Source organism: Furipterus horrens, unplaced genomic scaffold (genome assembly GCF_987537825.1).
Source record: "Furipterus horrens unplaced genomic scaffold, mFurHor1.1.pri manual_scaffold_10, whole genome shotgun sequence".
Taxonomy (NCBI): Eukaryota; Metazoa; Chordata; class Mammalia; order Chiroptera; family Furipteridae; genus Furipterus; species Furipterus horrens.
This window is the reverse complement of record NW_028327180.1, coordinates 74,195,930-74,213,521: the sequence shown is the minus strand read 5'-3', so window position 1 is coordinate 74,213,521 and position 17,592 is coordinate 74,195,930. Positions and strand designations below refer to the sequence as shown.

Genomic DNA, 17,592 nt, shown 5'->3' with positions numbered 1-17,592 from the left:
CACCCTGGGGGCATTTGAGTGCATGCATACACAAGTCAAACACTTGAGCAATTTGAATAGAAGACTTCCTCATGTTGGGCTGGAACCTAATGGCTCCTGGTGCTGGGCACTGGTTTAATAAATTAATCAACGAGGGCAAAGGCTTCCTAACCCTGGACCTCCCTCTGCCTTTTCCATGCCTGAAATCATGTACTCTTCATTAGGGACTGCAGGTTTAGACAAGCCCTAGCTCTGAGGGGTCTAGAGTCAGGAAAAGTGTAACACCCTGTGGGCTTACAAGCTGCAGCAGCTGTGGTCTTCCTGGCAGCTGAGGGTACCCATTATCCACCCTGCATGTCCAGACTTTGCCTGTGACATGCCTGAGGCCCTAAGGGTCATCTTGCTTCAGCTGCCACAGTGCCAACCCCACAATCCTTCCCTCCTCACCCACCTAGGCCCGGAAACTGTTGCCTCAGTCCGGCTCCTGTAGCTCCAGGGCAGGAACTGGGCCAGGGTTCTGAGGCTGAGCTTGAAGCAGAGTAATTTGCGTCAGCCCCTTGGCCAGGTTCCCCAGCAGCCACGGGGGATACCTTGTGAATGTTCCTGGAAGAGGGAGGAGGGCTGGAGCCTGTCCTGGGAACTGGAGCCAGGGAGATTGGAGGGAGTATCTCTTCCTTCCAGGGATTACCTTGGCCCTTTCCAACTCCCAAACCAACATCCATCCATCTGCCCCCCAGGTCTTCATCTTCTGTCTGCCCTCCTCACTTGGGGGCTAGGCACACACAGTCAAACATGAATTATTTCTGATTTTATTTATAATATAAAAATGTTCAAGTGTCAACAGTCAGGTGTTTGGACAATTCAGGGCAGGGTTCCCATTTGTTTGGGATATCTTTTAAACAATACCTTTTCGACAAATTAGCAGTGGACCCAGTTTTAGGGGGTGGGGAGGATGGGGCTGGAGAGGAAGTGGAAGTCATAGGTGGGTTGGAAGCTGAGAGTTAGACTGGAAGGAAGTGGGGTTATTTTATTGCTAAAAGGGGGATCAAATAGACTGCCCAGTGACTCTTCTTGGTCCCAGCGTGACCATGCATCCAATCTAAAGAATCTGAAATGCAAAGGACATGCAGGCATAAAATAGAAAAGACAACCTGTAAACGAAGATGCTGCAGAGGAGGAGGGGCGTCCTGGAGGCGATGGGGGAGGAGGAGCCTCGAACATTGGGGCCCTGGCAGAGCTGCCCCCTCCCTGTGGTGGGGACTGTTGGGAAGACCTGGTTCTCAGTGCCCCCTCCCTTAGCAGCTGTGAGGAGTGGGGAGGCCCCCTCCCCATTCAGGTTGCTGTCGCTGGGCCTTAGTCTCCCTCTGGACGTGACCTGACCCAACTCTAGCTTCCAACCTAGGATCCCTAGCCTTTCCTCAGGGGACCCAGGACTCGAGATCTTGCAAGGGGGCAAAGGGCCAATCCATCACTGCCCCATACCTCGCCCCACCCCCACCCCCAACCGCGCAGCCTCTTCTCTGCCCCTTTTCTCTCACCCTCACCAGCTCAGGATCCTACATTCCCCCCACCCCCACCCTGCAACCCAGACTTTTCTTTAGGAGCTCCAGATTAGCGTACAGCAAAAGGCACCACAATATAGGTTTCTATTAAAGAGTCAAAAAATTGGCCCATCTCTCTTTTTTTTTGTTGTTTCTTTTTTTTTTCCGAAGCTGTAAATCAGGATGTTACATATAAATAGTTTCCCTATAAAAACGTCTTTGCCGTTAGCTAGTATTATAAGACAATTTTTGCTAAAATGAAAATAAAACATTTTGTTATACCTTTTCCTTTTATAGAAAATAAAAATATTTTTATTTCATTTTTTCCTCCTTTCTCCAGTCGGTGGTCTCCCTTCTCCTTAAAGACCGGGGAGGGGGAAGGGCGGGCCCTAGAGGGGCGCTGAGTCCTGCTTGGCCCGCGCGGGCGGCCCGCGGCTGTGTCTGCTGCTGGCCTGGGTGCTGTGGCTTTCCAGGGAGTAGTAAGTCCTGCTGTCCGCCGCCCCGCACAGCGGCGGCGAGTCCGAACGCAGCGCCTCGTGCGCCGCTCGCAAGCCGAGGAAAGGCGTGCTCTCTGCTGCCAGCGCCCCGTCCGCGTCGTCCTCGTCGTCTTCTGAAGCTGAGACCGAGCCGCAACCAGAACCGCTGCTCAGCGACAGCGAGTCCCGCGCCGCGCGTGCGCGTTGCGCCGCCAGCCCATTGAGGCGCGAGCGGCGCCAACGCCGAGGCCCCGCCGACGTCCTGCGGGACGCACCGCGGGCGCGCGGCGGCGGCGGCGGGGGCGCGCACTCCTGCGTGGTCTCATACTCGTCGTCCTCCGGGATGCGGAAGGGGCTGGCGGGCAGGCTGCCCAGGCTGCCCCCTAGAGCGCAGGCGCCACGCCGGGGCCCCGGCCCCACCGCGGGGTAGTAATAGCTGTCGTAGCTGCGCTGCATATCGGCTCCGAGCTCGGGGCCGGGGGGCGCCGGTTGCCGCAGTAGCGGCTGCTGCTCCGCCAAGCGGTAGCTGATGGGTGCGGCCGGCGGCAGCGACACAGCGTGCGCAGAGTTGGGGGACGTAATCTCGAAAGTCGGCACCTGCGTGGCCAGCGAGTAGTGGAAGTCCACCGGAGAGAGGCGCGCAGGTGTGGTCAGGGCCGACACGTACCTGTGGGGAGAGGCAGAGGTGTGGGCCGGGGCGGAACGGAGACCACGCACACCTGCAAGAGCTGTGGTGCTAATCCTCAGTAACCTTAAGCAATTTCCTTAACCTTTCCGAGTCTCAGTTTCGTTATCTCTTAAGTGGAGATGAACTACGAGTCCTTAAATGTACCAGTGGGATGTTATAGCCCAATGCCTGTCTGAACCTCGATAAGCCTCGGTGAAGGGTCCTTTGCTGTGGAGATGCTGAGTCATCGTTATTCCTGAATGGCTACTTTGGGTCAGGCTCACGCTGGGGCATTTGACATGTTCGATCTCATCTAATACACTAATTCTATAAGACCCTATGCTATCTCCCATGTGGCATGTGAGGAGACTGAGACGCAGAACATTTAAGTCACTAAAGGTTCACACAGCCAGGGAAATAGTTGAGCTGGAATTTGAACAGAGGCTAGGCAGGAACCTGGATTCATACTGCCCAATTCCAGAAGCCACTAGTCCCCCTTTTAGCCTCCCCTATGACTTGCACTCACTGTTTCTGCAGGAACAATTTATACCTTGGCTGATGACTTCAGTAGGGGAAACATTTTCTCTTGAATCTAAAAGCTGCCTCAGGGAAATGATTGCTCACACCTCAGATAGGATCCTCAGCTCAGGGCTGACAGTTACCAAGATACCACTCACTGAAGTGTCCCTGCTCGGGCCTAAAGGCCACCAGTTCCTCCAGTTGTCCCTTACTAATATCTCCCAGCCTGGGCCCCTGGCACCTGTCCCTTTTTTTCCCCCATATCCCCCATGCTGAAGTCCATCAGCCTCTTGCACAACATTTGTCCATTTCAGTACAGGTACCACCCACCTCCATGCCACTCATCCAAACAGTAGAGCCAGGACCTCACTGCTCTCCAGAGTCCCCATTACTCTCTGAATCAACGGACTCCCTTCTCTTCCCTCTCTCACATGCACATCCAATTAACCACCAAGTTGTACCTATTCTCCTTGTGCTGGAGCTACCTTCTACCCTATGCTACCCCATCCTGGTCCTAGTTGTTTACTCTGGTGATCCCCCCACTCCAGGGTCTCTCTCCTCCTTCACTCTATGCAGTCCCCAGAGTCACAGCTCTGCGTTACCCACTCAAGGCCCACCCCCTAAGCAGAAGCCCAGGTCCCTCAGCCATCCATCTGGTCCCATCTTGCCTGTTCAGGCCCAGCTCCTCTCCCCACAGTTCACTCTGCTCTAGGCATTTCACTCACCAGCCATGTTCTGAAGTGCCTGTGCTAGAACAGCTCAAGATGTTCCCCTTGTACTTTCCCCATCTCTCTACCTTCCAACCATTAAGGAGTCCTTTTGCTATTGATAACAATGGCTACACCTAGTGAGCACCAGCTCCACACCAGGTAGGAAGCAAAGAGCTTTGTACAAGTGATCTCTGGTGGCCGTCACAAGAACCACGATGATAGGCATTGTTCTCCCTGTTCTACAGCTGAGGACACAAAGACACAGAGGTGGTCAACCTCCCCCAAATCACACAGGTGGTGGAGCTGGGTTTGGAAAGGTTGGTCTTTGAAAACCTGAGTGCTTTCCAGAGCCTGTAGCACATGGGGTTTCTTTGCTATGGTTGGATGTTCTGTGCTTAGAACTTTCCATACTGGAGCTGTGAGCTTCAGTGGTCTGTGCTCATGGCCAGGAGCTCCCCGGAAGCAAGAACCAGGTGGATCCCCAGGCAGGCCTGCACAGCATGGGGATAGCTCCGAGTAGGCTGAGTTGAGAGCAGAACATCTGCTCTTCTCCCTCCATTCCAGCCTGGAATTCCTGGTACTCTGCTCTCCTCCCACGGAACCCACTTGCCAAAGGCCACTTGAGGATTAAGCAAAGGAGGGGCCTGGCCCCTGTGACTTCCGGCTTGGGGTCAGGGAAGAGGGGAGCTTCGTGATTCTCACTGCGTCAATTGCTCGGGAGCCCAATGGTGTCTTGATCCATTCTGCAGTCATTCTTGGCTCATGTCCCTCCGGCACTGGTCAGTTTCCTCACAGACAACGTCTCCTCCCACCCTCCAATTTGCTCAATCTTAGTGTCTTTCTGTTCCTGCTGGGACACAGGGCCTTTAGGTAACACAAGGGTAAGGCAACCCTATGTTCTTATTAGTTTGGGACAGCCCTTCTTTGTTCCTGATGTTTCAGTGCAAGTAATAGTAACATCCTCTTCTACTCTGAAAAGTGTCCTTGTAGGACAATTAAATTAGATGGTCACTGCACACCAGGGTCCACTGGCCCAGCCATAGACCCATTCTATCATTAACATCATCAGTCCCTGAGCAGATCTTTTAGAGATCTTATTTGTGCACCTAAAAGATGGGATAAAGCTCTGAGGTGCCCTGAAGGTCATCCCTGGGTTAGTGGTGCCAGTTCTCTGGCCAAGGTGGAGCATAGATCATAGGGTAGGAACTGACCGCTCACTGTGTGGAGAGTCACGCAGGGAGTCTATGGAGTCATGGTAAGGTGGTACGGTGGTCCTGCGCTGCTCCTCCAGGCTGTAGGCTGCTGCCCGCCGTGCCCGGGCCTCCACGCATGCTGGGCTGTTGCACTTGCTCGTGCCCACTGATGACAGCATGATGCCCGACTGGGAGTCGGAAGTTAGGCTCTCAGAACGTTCCAGGCTCCATGTGTGGCTCTCATGCCTGAAGAAGCCAGGAGGGGGTAAGGTGGAGGGCCCGGAAGGGGCAGGGCCGCATAGCAGGTGTGGTCCTAGGCCCACCCCCTCCCTGGTTCTTTATTCCATTTCAGGCTCTTTCAGCTCACTGCCCTTCTCCACTCTGGGCTGATGTGTAGTGTCACAAATGCCCAACCCCAACATAGGGAAAGGAGGGCTGGGTCCTGTGAATGGGTGAGCTACAGCATGCACACACCTCTTGCTTCCCTCCCTGCACCCCCATGACCCAGCACCCAGCCTTAGCTCTTCCACTCCTGTAGTCCTTAGCCATCTGTCTCAGGAGCCCAGCCCCAAAGGCTAGTCACATGGGAGCCTGCCTAAGGCATGCTGGTCCCCAGGGAAGAAAGGGGCCAACCATGTTACTTCTGAGCTGTGTGTGTGAGTCTTTGTGCTTGTGTGGACAGGCCTCCCCACCTTTGGAGAGAAGGAAGCTAAGGTGGACTAGGTTCCTGTGGGCAAATCCAGGAGAGGGCATTAAAAAGCTTTGGGCAGTTGAGTGAGTTAGCACTTTATGCCAGAGAAAATGGTGCTAATGAGGTCCAAACAAAACTAGTCATTAGGTGGGAATGCAGTGATGCCATTGTTCCCCTGGGGCTGATGTAGATGGAAAAGGGAATCTGGTCCCCTGAGCGTGTAGATGAACTTTGGCAGTGGGTTCTGATCTGGAGGCCCCCACATCAATCCTCCCAATCAGAGGGGCCCTCAGTACGGAGTCTGGCTGAGGATTTCTCTGTGTGTCCCTGGGCAGGTGTGTGATGCATGTGTCCTCGCTCTCTGCGGGTACACGTCTATATGGTGACCTCGGTGGTGCCCACCTGTGGCTGGAGGTGGGTGTGGCCGTGGAGCAGTGGTGAGACGGAGAACAGGAGTGACTCCCAGAGAAGGTGGTCTCATTTTCCCTTCGGATGACATGGTCTGTGGCTGGCACATTCTTGGAGATATACTGGAACAGAGAATTGGGCAGGAGTTAGTGACGGGTGATGGAGTTGGTCCTCCTTTCTGATGGGAATGGGGAAGTGAGGCACTAAGCTCCAGGTTGGTGGGTGGAGGGTCAGTGACTTTGTGTTGGGGCAGTGATGGCCCCTGCAAATCATCCCCCACCACCGTTCCTTAAAGAAGTGGGCAAAGAGACCAGTCACCCTGGTGAGGTGAGCAAACAAAGCTAAGAATGGGAGGGGCTGGCTGTGGCCCTGGCCCATCCTTTAGGGGCAAGAGAAGGCTGACTGTACAGCGAGAGCTCAGAGTCGGACCTGGGAATACCACTCACATCTGCCATCTGGATCTCCTCAGGGTCCAGGCGGGGGTGGCTAGGCCCATTGGCCAGGCTCCGGTTCTGATGGGCTGGACACATATTCTGCCGGAGGTGGTTGTGCATCTGCTTCCGCTGTTTTCTGTGCAGGGGAAGGGTGCGTTAGCCTGGCATGGCCTCGCACAGTGCAGCAACTCCCGTAGCTGCCCCTCCAGGGGAACAAGTCTCTTCTGCCTGGACTGCTGTGGCAGCCTCTTGCTTGTGCTGTGCTTAGGCTGCCCTCAGCCAGGACCCCTCCAGTGTGCCGCCCACACCATCACCACCAGCCTGAATTCAGCAGCACCTGACCATAGTGGTAATGAGCTTTGGCTCTGCTGAGAGAGTAGAACTCCACTACTTTTTAAGTGTGTAACCCTGGGCGAGTTAAATTCTCCATGTTTCGCTTTCCTTGTCTGTAAAATGGGGTGATTATTTACCCATCCTAAATACCACTGAGGATTAAGAGTAGATAAAATATTCAAGCACAGTGCTGGTCCACTCACTCACTCATTCATTCATTTGGTATTTATTGGCTTTTTACTATGTGCCAGATGCTGTTTTGGAGCAGAGGAGGAGACACAGTCCCTGCTCTCAGGGAGCTTGCAGGTCAGCCGGGAGGCTGACCATAAACACGTAAACAAATGCATGAACAAGATACTTTTGGCAAAGTGTTATGAAGAAAATAAGACAGAGTGCTGTGGTCAGGAGTGTAGACCCAGGGTGGGGCTACTTTAGTTTGGTATAATATTAAGTACTCATTACCTTTGTTTTGTAATCAACAGGTCTAATCATGTCACTCCCTTGTTTAAAGCCCTTCCTTGGCCCTCAGTTCTCATTTTTCCCCTCGGTCCTGTCTCATTGGCCACTTCCCACCCCAGCTTGCAGCAACTTTGGAGGGCTTGTTTCTGATCCTCTACTGTGCCTGCCCGCTCTGGCCACTGGACCTTTGCATATACTCTTATATCCAACAGGAACACATTCTCTGTCTCTTCACCTGCTAACTCCTGCGCATCTCCCAGGCCCAGCCTAACTGCTCCCCTCAGGGAAATCTTTTCTGCCCTCCAGTTGAGTTTAGGTGCCCCTGGAATGTGTGCTGGGACACAGGACCTCATGCTTAGGGCACTGGCCGTGGTGCTGGGCTTGGTGTCCAGCCGGCACTGAATGGAAGTTTCTTGAGAAAAGGAGTAACTGCAGTGGGGGTTAGAACAGGGGGCTTGCTTTTCAATTCTTGGCTTCAATTTTCCTACTTGGGCCCAGTCTCCCCTCCCTGAGCTCCAACTCCTTCCATTCCTCCCCTCGGCCCTTTTTGGTCCTGGACTCATGTAGCACAAGGCTAGCAGAGCCTTAGGTCCCATATATAGGGTAGCAGGACTCAAGACCCAGAGGTTCAGTCCCCCAAATGGTGGCTATGCCCACACTCTTTCTCTCCAGATAAGAATATGACAAACCTACCATTTTCTACATTACATCACTCTATTACCTTTGTTGGCTCCCCATTACCTGCAGGATAAATCCAGGATCCCTAGCTTGGCATTCAAGGCCCCGTGGTGCCATCTGGGTAGGATAGCTCCAGGAACATAGCTGACGCTCTCCTAGAACTGCCCAGACCCTAAGGTTCTGCCCCAACCTCTTTTCTGCCCAGGGGTGACCCAACACCAACTTCTCTGTGTTCTTGCCTGGATTGCTCCAGGTGGGACCAGGCAGTGCCTTGTGAGGTCTCTTTTCCCCCTGGGAACATGGCTTGCCTCTCTGCACTTCCCCATCTTCAACACTGCTCCATGTGTGCCCACTTGACAGGGAAGATGCTCCCTCACAGCATCCTCCGAGATACACGCTAGGTCATTGCCATTTAATAGGAGAGCTTGGAGAGATTCATCAATTTGCTTGGGGTCCCACAGGAAATGGCCGAGCTGGATTCAAACCCAGATCTGTCTTCTTACAATGCCTGTGCTCATGATCATTCCTGTTCAGTCCCCTGAGGCCCCTCTCCCCGACCCACTGTTCCTGACTCTTGACCCAGCCCTTTAGCCCCATAGGAACTGCAAAGGGCAGCTGGGTTATATGAAGGTGTATGAGTTGGGGGTAGGCCAGGCACCATGGGTGGTGGTCGGGGGGAGGAAAGCCTGTCCTCACGTAGCAGTCTTTGTGAGGCCCACCCCTGGCTTGGCCTGACCTGGCCTGAGTGCCTGACACTCACTTGGTCTTGCAGTAGGCGACCACGCAGACGATGCCCACAACCAGCAGAGCCACGCAGATGCCAGTGATAGTCAGAACCCTCTTCTGGTACAGCTCCTCAGCTTCTGCAGAGGCAGGAGATGTGAGGGGGCCGGGCAGGAGGTCAACCTGTGGTGACAGTGGTGCAGAGACACCCCCTGCCCCCAAAGCCTTGGGCTCTCTTCAGCTCAGGTTCTGCCCAGTTCCTCCCCCTCCTTCCCTCCCCAACAGTCTCCTCCCTCCTGCCTGCTCCTGGATTGCCTTCTGCTCCCCTGAACTCCACCCACCCATGGATCTGGGCACAAGTGACTATGCCCAAGTTCACCTTCCCAAACCCCACGCTCTGCCCAGGGCACGTGAGTGGAAAATGCAGGGGGATGGGCGGCATGGAGGCAGATTTCCCAGGGCCATTGAGGACAGCTACACAGCTTGGCCAGCAACCCTTCCCTGTCTCACTATGGCCTCATGGCTGCACAGAACCTGATGGGTTGGGGGAGCTGTTCTTTATGGTGGTGAACATGACAACCCCAGGCAGAGGCCTGGCTTGCTACTGCAGCTTCTCTAAGAAGGTGGCAAGTGGCTTGTTCTGGGCTGGTGACAGGGCATCTGACCCAGAGGCTGGACAGAGCAGACCTGGCCCATGGGGAAAGGTCTTTGCTTATCCCGGCAGCCTGGTCAGGGATCTGGCCCTGGCCCACGCCAGCCCTCCCAGTCTCTGGCAGCAGAGCCCTTGTGTTCCAGGTACAGCCCTACCCTTTCTGAGGAGCTGAGCTAGGCTGGACCTCAAAGCCCTCAAAAAGACCTGCTTAGCCCCTCCATTTCTTGGTGAAGTGCCTTCTACCCTTCCAGAATAGAGGAAGCAAAAGGAAGGAAAGGAAAGAGGTGACAGTACCAGCCACAGTCAAGTCACACACCCTGGACGCCCCGCCTGCCCCACCCACTCCTTCTGACTGGCGTTTCCACATCGCTGGTCTCCCACCAGCACAGGGATAAGTGAAGGCTGGACCCCAGTGCCTTGATGGAGCCCTGGGAAATGTCTCCAAGCTGTCAGGCTTGTTGCACCTCCTATGGCAAAGGTATACCAACCAGCAAACTCCTGAGGGAACAAACCCCCCAGACACACATACTTGTAGGGCTATGCCTACCTGATACACAGACAGAGCCCCTTCACTGACTCATTCACACACACATCCAGAAGCACATGGACACATGCATACACATGTGCACGTGCAATCATGTCCACAGACACACAATCATGTGGTTTCTTGGACAAACAGCCCTCCACCCCAGACCCCCACCTTGGGGCCCTGTGGTCTGTCCTGCTCCCAGTTCTCTTCTCTGTCCATCTCTCAGCCCTGTTCAGTCAGACATCTGTCTCCGTCACTCCTGAGACCACCCTGGTCATGGTCACCGACATCCTCTCCGCTGACTCGCCTGCTGGGCCCACTCCTGTTCGCTCCTGGGTTTCCTCCCCCTTCATTGCCTTAGTATCTGTCTCAGTTGCTGCTTCCTCCTCTTCTATGTGGGCTGCAAGGCGGAAGGGTCCAGAGCTTTCAGGCTTCTTTTCCTCCACCTGCTGACGCTCAAATGTATACCCCCTGCTCTGGCTCTTCCCTGAGCCCAGACTTCTGCATCCAAGGGCCACGCCTCAACACAAGCACTGATTCCTCTTTCCAGCCTGTTCCCTGCCCTCCTCAGCTCTTCAGTGGCAGCCCCACCTTTCTTGTTGCTCAGGCCCCTTCCCATCACCCTGGCACTCGATCCATCAGCTCTACCTCCCAAGCAGATCCTGATCTGACCACTTCTTACCATTTCCACCTCTTCCAGCTTAGTGCAAGATGAGGCCATCTCTCACTTGGACAGCTGGTCACCTTCCGACTGGTTTCTCTGCTTCCACTTCTCCCCACCCTGAACTCCAACCCAGTCTGTTCTCCAGCCAAAAGCCACAATGATTTACAACCATAAAGCAGATCATTTTACTTCCTGCTTAAAAACTTAATGGCTTCCACTGCATCTTGAATACAACTCAAAGCCTCACCGTGGCCTATGAGGCCCCAGATTGCCCAGCTCCACCTTCCCTCTTAGATCTCACCTGTGGTCCTCTTCCCCATGTGTACAGTGCTCCAGGGTTGCTGGCAGTCTTTCCGTCCACTGAATGAGGCCAGCCCACTCCAGCCACGCCATCCCCAACTTGTGCCACTGCCTCAAATCTGCCCCCTACTGTTTGTAGGGCTGGCTACTTTTCATGTCACTAAATGTCATCTTGTTGGACAAGCCTTCCCTGACTACTTAGGTAAAGTAGCTTCCACCCCAGCTGGGCACTATCCCATTACCTTCTTTTATTTTCTGGATAGCACTTACCACCGCCTGTCAGCTTTCCAGTTTGTTTTATTGTCTGTCTCACCCTGTGAATCTGAGTGCCAGGAAGACAGGGACTCTGTGTGCTGGATTGCCAGACTGGCAAATTCGGGGTTCAGCAGATGTTTGTTGAGTTGGAGAGTTAATGAATGTACAGACCACCATGATAGACACAGACACATTTACATAGGCTCCCATCCACCTCCTCACCCTCACAGTTCCAATTGCACAACACTCAGTCCTTAACTGAAAGTACCCACTATGGCCCTCCGTGCACTCACATCTTGCACTGAAAGACCGAACAGGCGTGAACACTTTCACCCTCCACAACACACACAACCCCCCTACAGATTCACCCCTGTGCACCCTGTCACCACCACACAGACACCACCCAGATTCAGCCTCTCTTCTCCCACACCCCAGTCACAGTCAATAGATACTCTGATATACAGACTTTCAGTTCTAGCTTATACTGAGAACGGCTGATAGGGGCTGGGAGCTGGGGATGCTGGGCCCTCCCCAGACCTGCCATAAGAACAGCCCTTTCATGACTGTAGGCTCCACACCATGTCTGAGGTCTGACACCACAGAGGCCTTGGCCCCTCTGAGCCCCTCCATCTCTCCTGCTGTAAAACATCTGGACACGTGAGGCAGGATGGAGCCTCCCAGCACAAGCCAGAGAGCTGGACAGACCAACCTGTCAAAGTTCCTTCCTATCTGAGGTGTCTTCCAGGGGCCAGAGGGCAGGAGTGGGAAGGAGGTAAGTTCTCCACTGGGGGGACAAGCACCAGAGGCCAGCCCACCCTAGACCCTTGCTTACAGATGAACACACGTGCCATCATGGGGACAGATCATGGAGGGAGTGACAGCCTTAAGCAGATGGCAAAACCTGGATGACCCAGGGCAGGGGGCAGAGACAATCAGTGTTCTCAGCCACCAGCCTGGTGCAGGATGAAAAGCAGTGGAGATGGAAATGCGAGAAGGAAGGGAATTAAAGTTAAGTGGAAGGTGCTGCCTCTCTGCACAACTCTCTCAACCAACATGCTGTGGCTTCCAGACACGAACTCTCTGAGGGGCCAACCCACTGGACTGCACACAGCGTGGGAGGCTCCTGCCCTTGGAGGCCTCCTAGCAATCAGCCCCGGGCAAGGGGGCCGTCCCATACATTGGGGCCACAGTGTGACTCCCAGGGTGCCTTGCTTTTCATGAGCTTCTCTTGTCTCTCCAAAATTGAAGTAGTTTATGACTGGACACCTTGATTGGGCCAGGGGAGAATTTGAGAATCACCCCTTTTCCATGTTTTGGAAAGGAAGCCACACATCTAGCACACACGGTGTCAGAGGTTGTGAAGAGGGGCTATGTGGATGGCACTTAGTGATAAATGAAGGCTCCGTACCCTTTAGTTCAAATCCAAGGTGCTCTGGCAGTGCAGAAGAGAGGAGGGTCAGAGAGGGGAAGGGACGGAGGGAGAGATACAGAGAGAGATGGGAGAGGGAGAGGGTGGGAGAGAGAGAGAGAGAGAGAAAGAGAGAGAGAGAGAAACGTTGGTCAGGACTCTTCAGACACCAGCAGCCAGCCTGTGAGGTGAAAGCAGGTTAGTGGTGTCCCCTCCCAGCTTCCTGAGCCCCTTCCCTGGCACCCTGTCCCCAAGAGCCCCTGAAAAGGGTGGAGAGAGGAAATGTTAGGATCGGCAGGCAGGGCAGGTTCTTTAGAGATGAGCTGTGGGGTTAGTACCTGGTGGAGGCAGAGGCATTAAGAGTCAGTTGGTATATGTCTCCAGGGAGGAAAGGTGAGTGGGAGTGGGGGTCTGAACAGTCCCCATTGTCCCCCTGCCAGCTCCAGTGCCAGGCCCTCAGCACTCTCAAGCCCCTCTGGAAACAACAGCTTGCTCAGTCCCCAGTTAATTCGTGGAGCTTGCTTTTCTGTTTGAAGAGTGTGTGGGGTCCTTGGACTGGCCCCTTGCCCCTGTCCGCCCCCACAGGCCCAGCTGGCCTGCCCATCTACTAGGAGCCTGGGCACGGAGACTCAGAGTTTGTGGGGAGCAGGAGTGGGGGAGAGGAAGAAGCTCCAGTTGGAAGGTCACTTCTCCATTTGACTCCCCCAGCACCCTAGAAGCCTATAGGGTGCAGGCCTCAAGGTCTGAGCCTGATTTCATAACTTTGCAAAGCAAACTGCAACTCTGAGAGAGACAAGTGGGTTCACTTGTGGAACACCTGTGCCCCTTAAGTGGTGGGCCAATCGCACTCTTTAAAGTGGGATCATGTTGCAAATGTGTGAGAAAACGCCCATGCTACCCAAGGGTTAGGTAAGAGGGCCTTGCCCAAGGGTGTGACCCCAAGCATACCTCGTCTACTTGGCTGTCAGTCTCTTATCTGTTAAAATGGGGGTTAGGCCTGACCATGGCATCTCTGGGGGTTTGCAACCTGGCTTTGCTTCAGAATCATCCAGGCCAATGAAACCAGAGCCTGGGGTGGGAACCCAGAAATCTCAGCAGCGTTTTTGAAAACCTCACCTACCATTCTCATGTAGTAGCCAGCTCCTGACTGGAGGCCCTGAGGCTCAGTTTTGCCCCTAATTTGCTGCGTGGATGTGAGCAAGTCATAATCTTTGCTCATCTTTCAAAAGTGCCCGCACACAGGCAGGGGTCAGGTATGAGCAGGTCAGGAGAGCGTGAGGCTCACACAGGGGCAGGGCCCACACTGTGGGCCCCTCCCCTGCCCCCTAGTCAGCTCTGCTAGATCAGGGAGCTGAGGAACTTGTGTTCTGATGTTCTCATCCTCTGTAGAGGAAGGAGATCACCGAGACATCAGCAGGAAGTCCTGCGCATTGTCCATTCCTGCATCTCTTTCTGCTCCCTTACTGGGACTCCAGAGGGTTCTGCAGTTGGAAAAGGGAAGGAGAGCAGGGTGGCTCTGACCCAGGGACCAAAATGGCTCTGACTGAAAGAGGCTCAAGGGAGATCCTGGGCTCCGACAGCAGTTCCATGCAGAGACCATGTCCTTGAAGCATGAACCCCAGCCCTCCTGTTAAATGCGAGGTTGGGAGTGACCTTGAATGTGGTTTCTTTGCAGTTTTTTTTTTTTTGAGTAAGAGTCACCATAAGCATAGCGAGGCCACTCCTCTCCCTGTGCTAAGTAGACAGTACAGCCTTGACAAACTCACAGTCCTGAGGGGCAACCTTCCCTGAGTAATTAAACCTGTGGCCTGAGGGACCCTCCAGGTAGCTTGAGAGAGTTCCCATTGTTTGGCTATCCAGCCAGGCCTCCAGAGAGAGAACAGCCTAACTTGACCACAGCACCTGGGACACTAAGAAGTCTGTGATTCACAGAGCAGGTCTGGGCCCACTTTTGATCACTGTTGTATTAGATGAGGCAGCTGGGGCCCAGAGGTGCTAGAACACTTTCCTAAGGTCACACAGCAAATTAGGAGGCAGGAGGAAGACTGGAGGCTAGGTCTCTGCTCTCTTGTGGCTAAACCATGGCCATTCTTGCCCACTGGGTCTCTGGGCAGGCCCGACTGGCCAGTCTGAAGGACAATGACCATCTGGAGAAGGGAGCAGGGCTCCCAAAGCTGGAAGTCAGCCTCTAATGGATTGGTGCTGGCCCTCCTGCTGGAACTACACTCAGATAGCCATGGCAAACTCTCTGCTAAGCTCTTCCTATGCATCATTTCATTTCATCCTCACAGCAACTCTAGAGGCAGAAATGTCATTATCCCCATTTTACAGATGTGAAAATAAGCACTAAGAGGTTAAGTGAGGCCCCAGAGCTGGCATTTTTATTCAGGTCTACCTGAATTCAAAGCCTGAACACTTCATCTAGCATCTTCTGCTACCTTTTTAATAACAATCTATAGAGCACTGCATGAAGAGCTCTGGAAAAGTGCTTCAAGAGTATATAAATCCTTTACCCAAAGCTAATAAGGGAACAGCAGAGATTCTGATAACACTAGGCAGGAAGGCCTGGGGCTGCATTTTCAGGCTCTTTTCTGAGCTCCCGGGGCCCTGCTGACCCTCCCAGCAGATCTGAGCTGAAAGATGAAGCAGCCCAGCTGGCAGAGAGGCTTGGCCAGTGGCTGAGTTCCAGTATCTCTGCTGCTCCAATTCAGGATGGGCTGGGACTCCCTGTCCAGAACAGTACCATAGGCCAGGGAGGCTCTGGACCTAAAGGTGAAAAGGAATAGGCCCTCAATGTCTCTCTCCCCTGGTCTACCTTGCTGCTCTGCCCCATCCTGAGGCCCCTCCTGACCTATGGTCCTCCACTGGGGCTGGATCTGACTCTGCAGTTTTCCTGGAGCCTGGGCTCTGGATAATTCTGTTGGGCTACATGCCCTGCCCACAGGCTCTGCTCTGACCCCATGGCCTTCCTCTCCAGCCTCCAACAGGAAGAGCCTGGGAGCGTGATGCCTCCCACACTTTATTAAGATAGTTGACCATCTGGGATGACCAGCCCTTACCCCCCTGGAGCCTCTACTTTCCTCTCCAAGTCTTGGCTTCCATGCTCCTAGAAGAGGAGGCAGGGAGTAGCATCGTCTAGGCTTTTGTGCTATGGCCTGAGCACCCTTTTTTCCAAGAGCTACCTCAATGGCCCCAGGGGTCCCACCCTCAGCCTCTTCTGGGGCTCCAGCTGTGCATGCCCAGGGCCCATCACTGTGGCTCCTATGTCCTCACGGGATCCAGCTGTCCTCCCTGGAAAGGAGGAGGTTGCGGGGAGGGCAAGCAGGGGCCTAGTGTACTAGGAGGATATCCTGCCTTACAGGCCAACAGACCAGTGGGCCCCAAACGGAGTCCATGGCCATGGCCGCCCTGTGACTCTTTGCTCTGCTCCACCTCCACCTGGTGGCACTTGAAGGGAATTACTTGCAGCTCCAAATAAAAGCACAACTATGGCTTCATCCTTCCACTGCAGAGCTCACTTTTTAAATTTTTTCCCCAAGCAAACTGTGCACACCAGAAAGCTCCAGACTTGGATATGGAAGAACAGAAGGGAATGAACACCTGTATGGGGACTCAGACCAGGGCCTGGAGGGTGTCACCAATGATCTCTCGATTCTCAGTCCCTATATCTTTTAGTATCTGCAGCAACCCTGCCCCCGACCCCCTCCTGTAGCTACCATGGAAACCATTGCCGTGGGACCTGTTTTCCCTCAGCCCGTGTTCTCCACTCCCCCATTACCTAAAACCAAACCAAAACCAACTTTGGCCTCATCCAAAGACAGGCTTTCAGAGAACTTGTTTCTCTCAAGTGCACTAGCACACATGTGCACACACTCACTGCCCAGCTGCATTGGCAGCTGACATCCTCAAACAGCCTTCAGAGGCAGGGGAGGGCTGTGCCAGGCTGCCTGACCCCAGGAGCAGTGAGGAGGCCTGAGCAGGCTCCCACCAGCTACAGGGAAAATTTGGCATTACTGCATCCAGGCAGTACAGTGACGTAGGAGGTGGGGGTGCCAGGGGTATATGGATCTCCTCCATACAGGTCTCTGGTGAGCACTGAGGACTGAGAGGAGCCTGGGACACCCCCGTGTCCCCCGCTAGTCTGGCTAAGCAAGACCCCATCCCTCCCACAGTGGGAGACTGTCAGTCACCAGGGAAGAAAAGAAATAGAAGAAAGAGACATACTGGAGAAGTTGACCATTGCGAACTGCTGACACCTGTCCCCGGTGTATCCCACAGGACACCTACCAAAAGAAAGAAAACCAGAAAGAGAGAGCCAGGATAGCAAGACACAGGCATTGCAATGCCCTGGCACGGGCTCCTGCCAATGCCAGTTGGGTTCCTTGCCAACGTTACCATTTGTACTGGCCTTGCCACTCTGCCCCTTACCTGCAGCCCTGAACTTTAAACCCAAGGATTAGGCCAAAAATGAAAAAACAAAGCAAAACAGAACAAAACAAAAAGAACTAACAAACCAAAATACAGAAAAGAAAAGAGAAACAAAACGAAACAGCCGAAGATCAAAACAACCAACACCCCTGGCCCTACGCCCTACATCGGGGGTGGGGGGACTGCACCCGAAGCTTTCTAAGGAGCAGGGACTTGTGTTTGTATCTTCAAACATACTTTGCTTAGGATCTGGCATGTACAATCGCAAAGGCAGTTTCTCCAAACATCTCTGTCCGAAGAATCCGTTTGGACATCTGGAGAAGGAAAAGGGGAAAAATCACAGAACAAACTGGCATCATCCGCGAGGCTCAGGTTAGAAATCAAAGTGCACAGTGATGAATGAGAAAACCAAGTTGGGCGCTGGGGCACACTCATCGCAGGAGGGGCTGGAGTCGGCTGGGTGGAGGGCTCGGAAGTCTTCAAAATCTCTCTAATAGATGTGGCTCCGTGGGTGGTGGGGAGGGGGTGGGGCAGGGAGGAGAATG

The 17,592-nt window shown here is 53.9% G+C and overlaps 1 protein-coding gene across 3 annotated transcripts in view; it reads right to left on the bottom strand.

Annotated features, from left to right (window-relative positions):
• Positions 1–1,803: 1,803 nt before the first annotated feature.
• Positions 1,804–17,592, bottom strand: part of NRG2 (neuregulin 2) — a 175,978-nt gene continuing 160,189 nt past the window's right edge. Inside the window, exons 5-11 of one of the 3 annotated variants that reach the window (XM_090288191.1) lie at positions 16,844–16,902; positions 12,620–12,643; positions 8,849–8,951; positions 6,631–6,754; positions 6,179–6,306; positions 5,104–5,331; positions 1,804–2,663 (exon numbers count right to left, since the gene is read on the bottom strand). In XM_090288191.1, coding sequence (XP_090144317.1) covers positions 1,910–2,663; positions 5,104–5,331; positions 6,179–6,306; positions 6,631–6,754; positions 8,849–8,951; positions 12,620–12,643; positions 16,844–16,902 — 1,420 coding nt within the window. In that variant the 3' untranslated portion in view covers positions 1,804–1,909. Of the gene's footprint in view, positions 2,664–5,103; positions 5,332–6,178; positions 6,307–6,630; positions 6,755–8,848; positions 8,952–12,619; positions 12,644–16,843; positions 16,903–17,284; positions 17,362–17,592 lie in introns of all 3 variants that reach the window. The other 2 variants (XM_090288192.1, XM_090288193.1) reach the window with 2 other exon arrangements.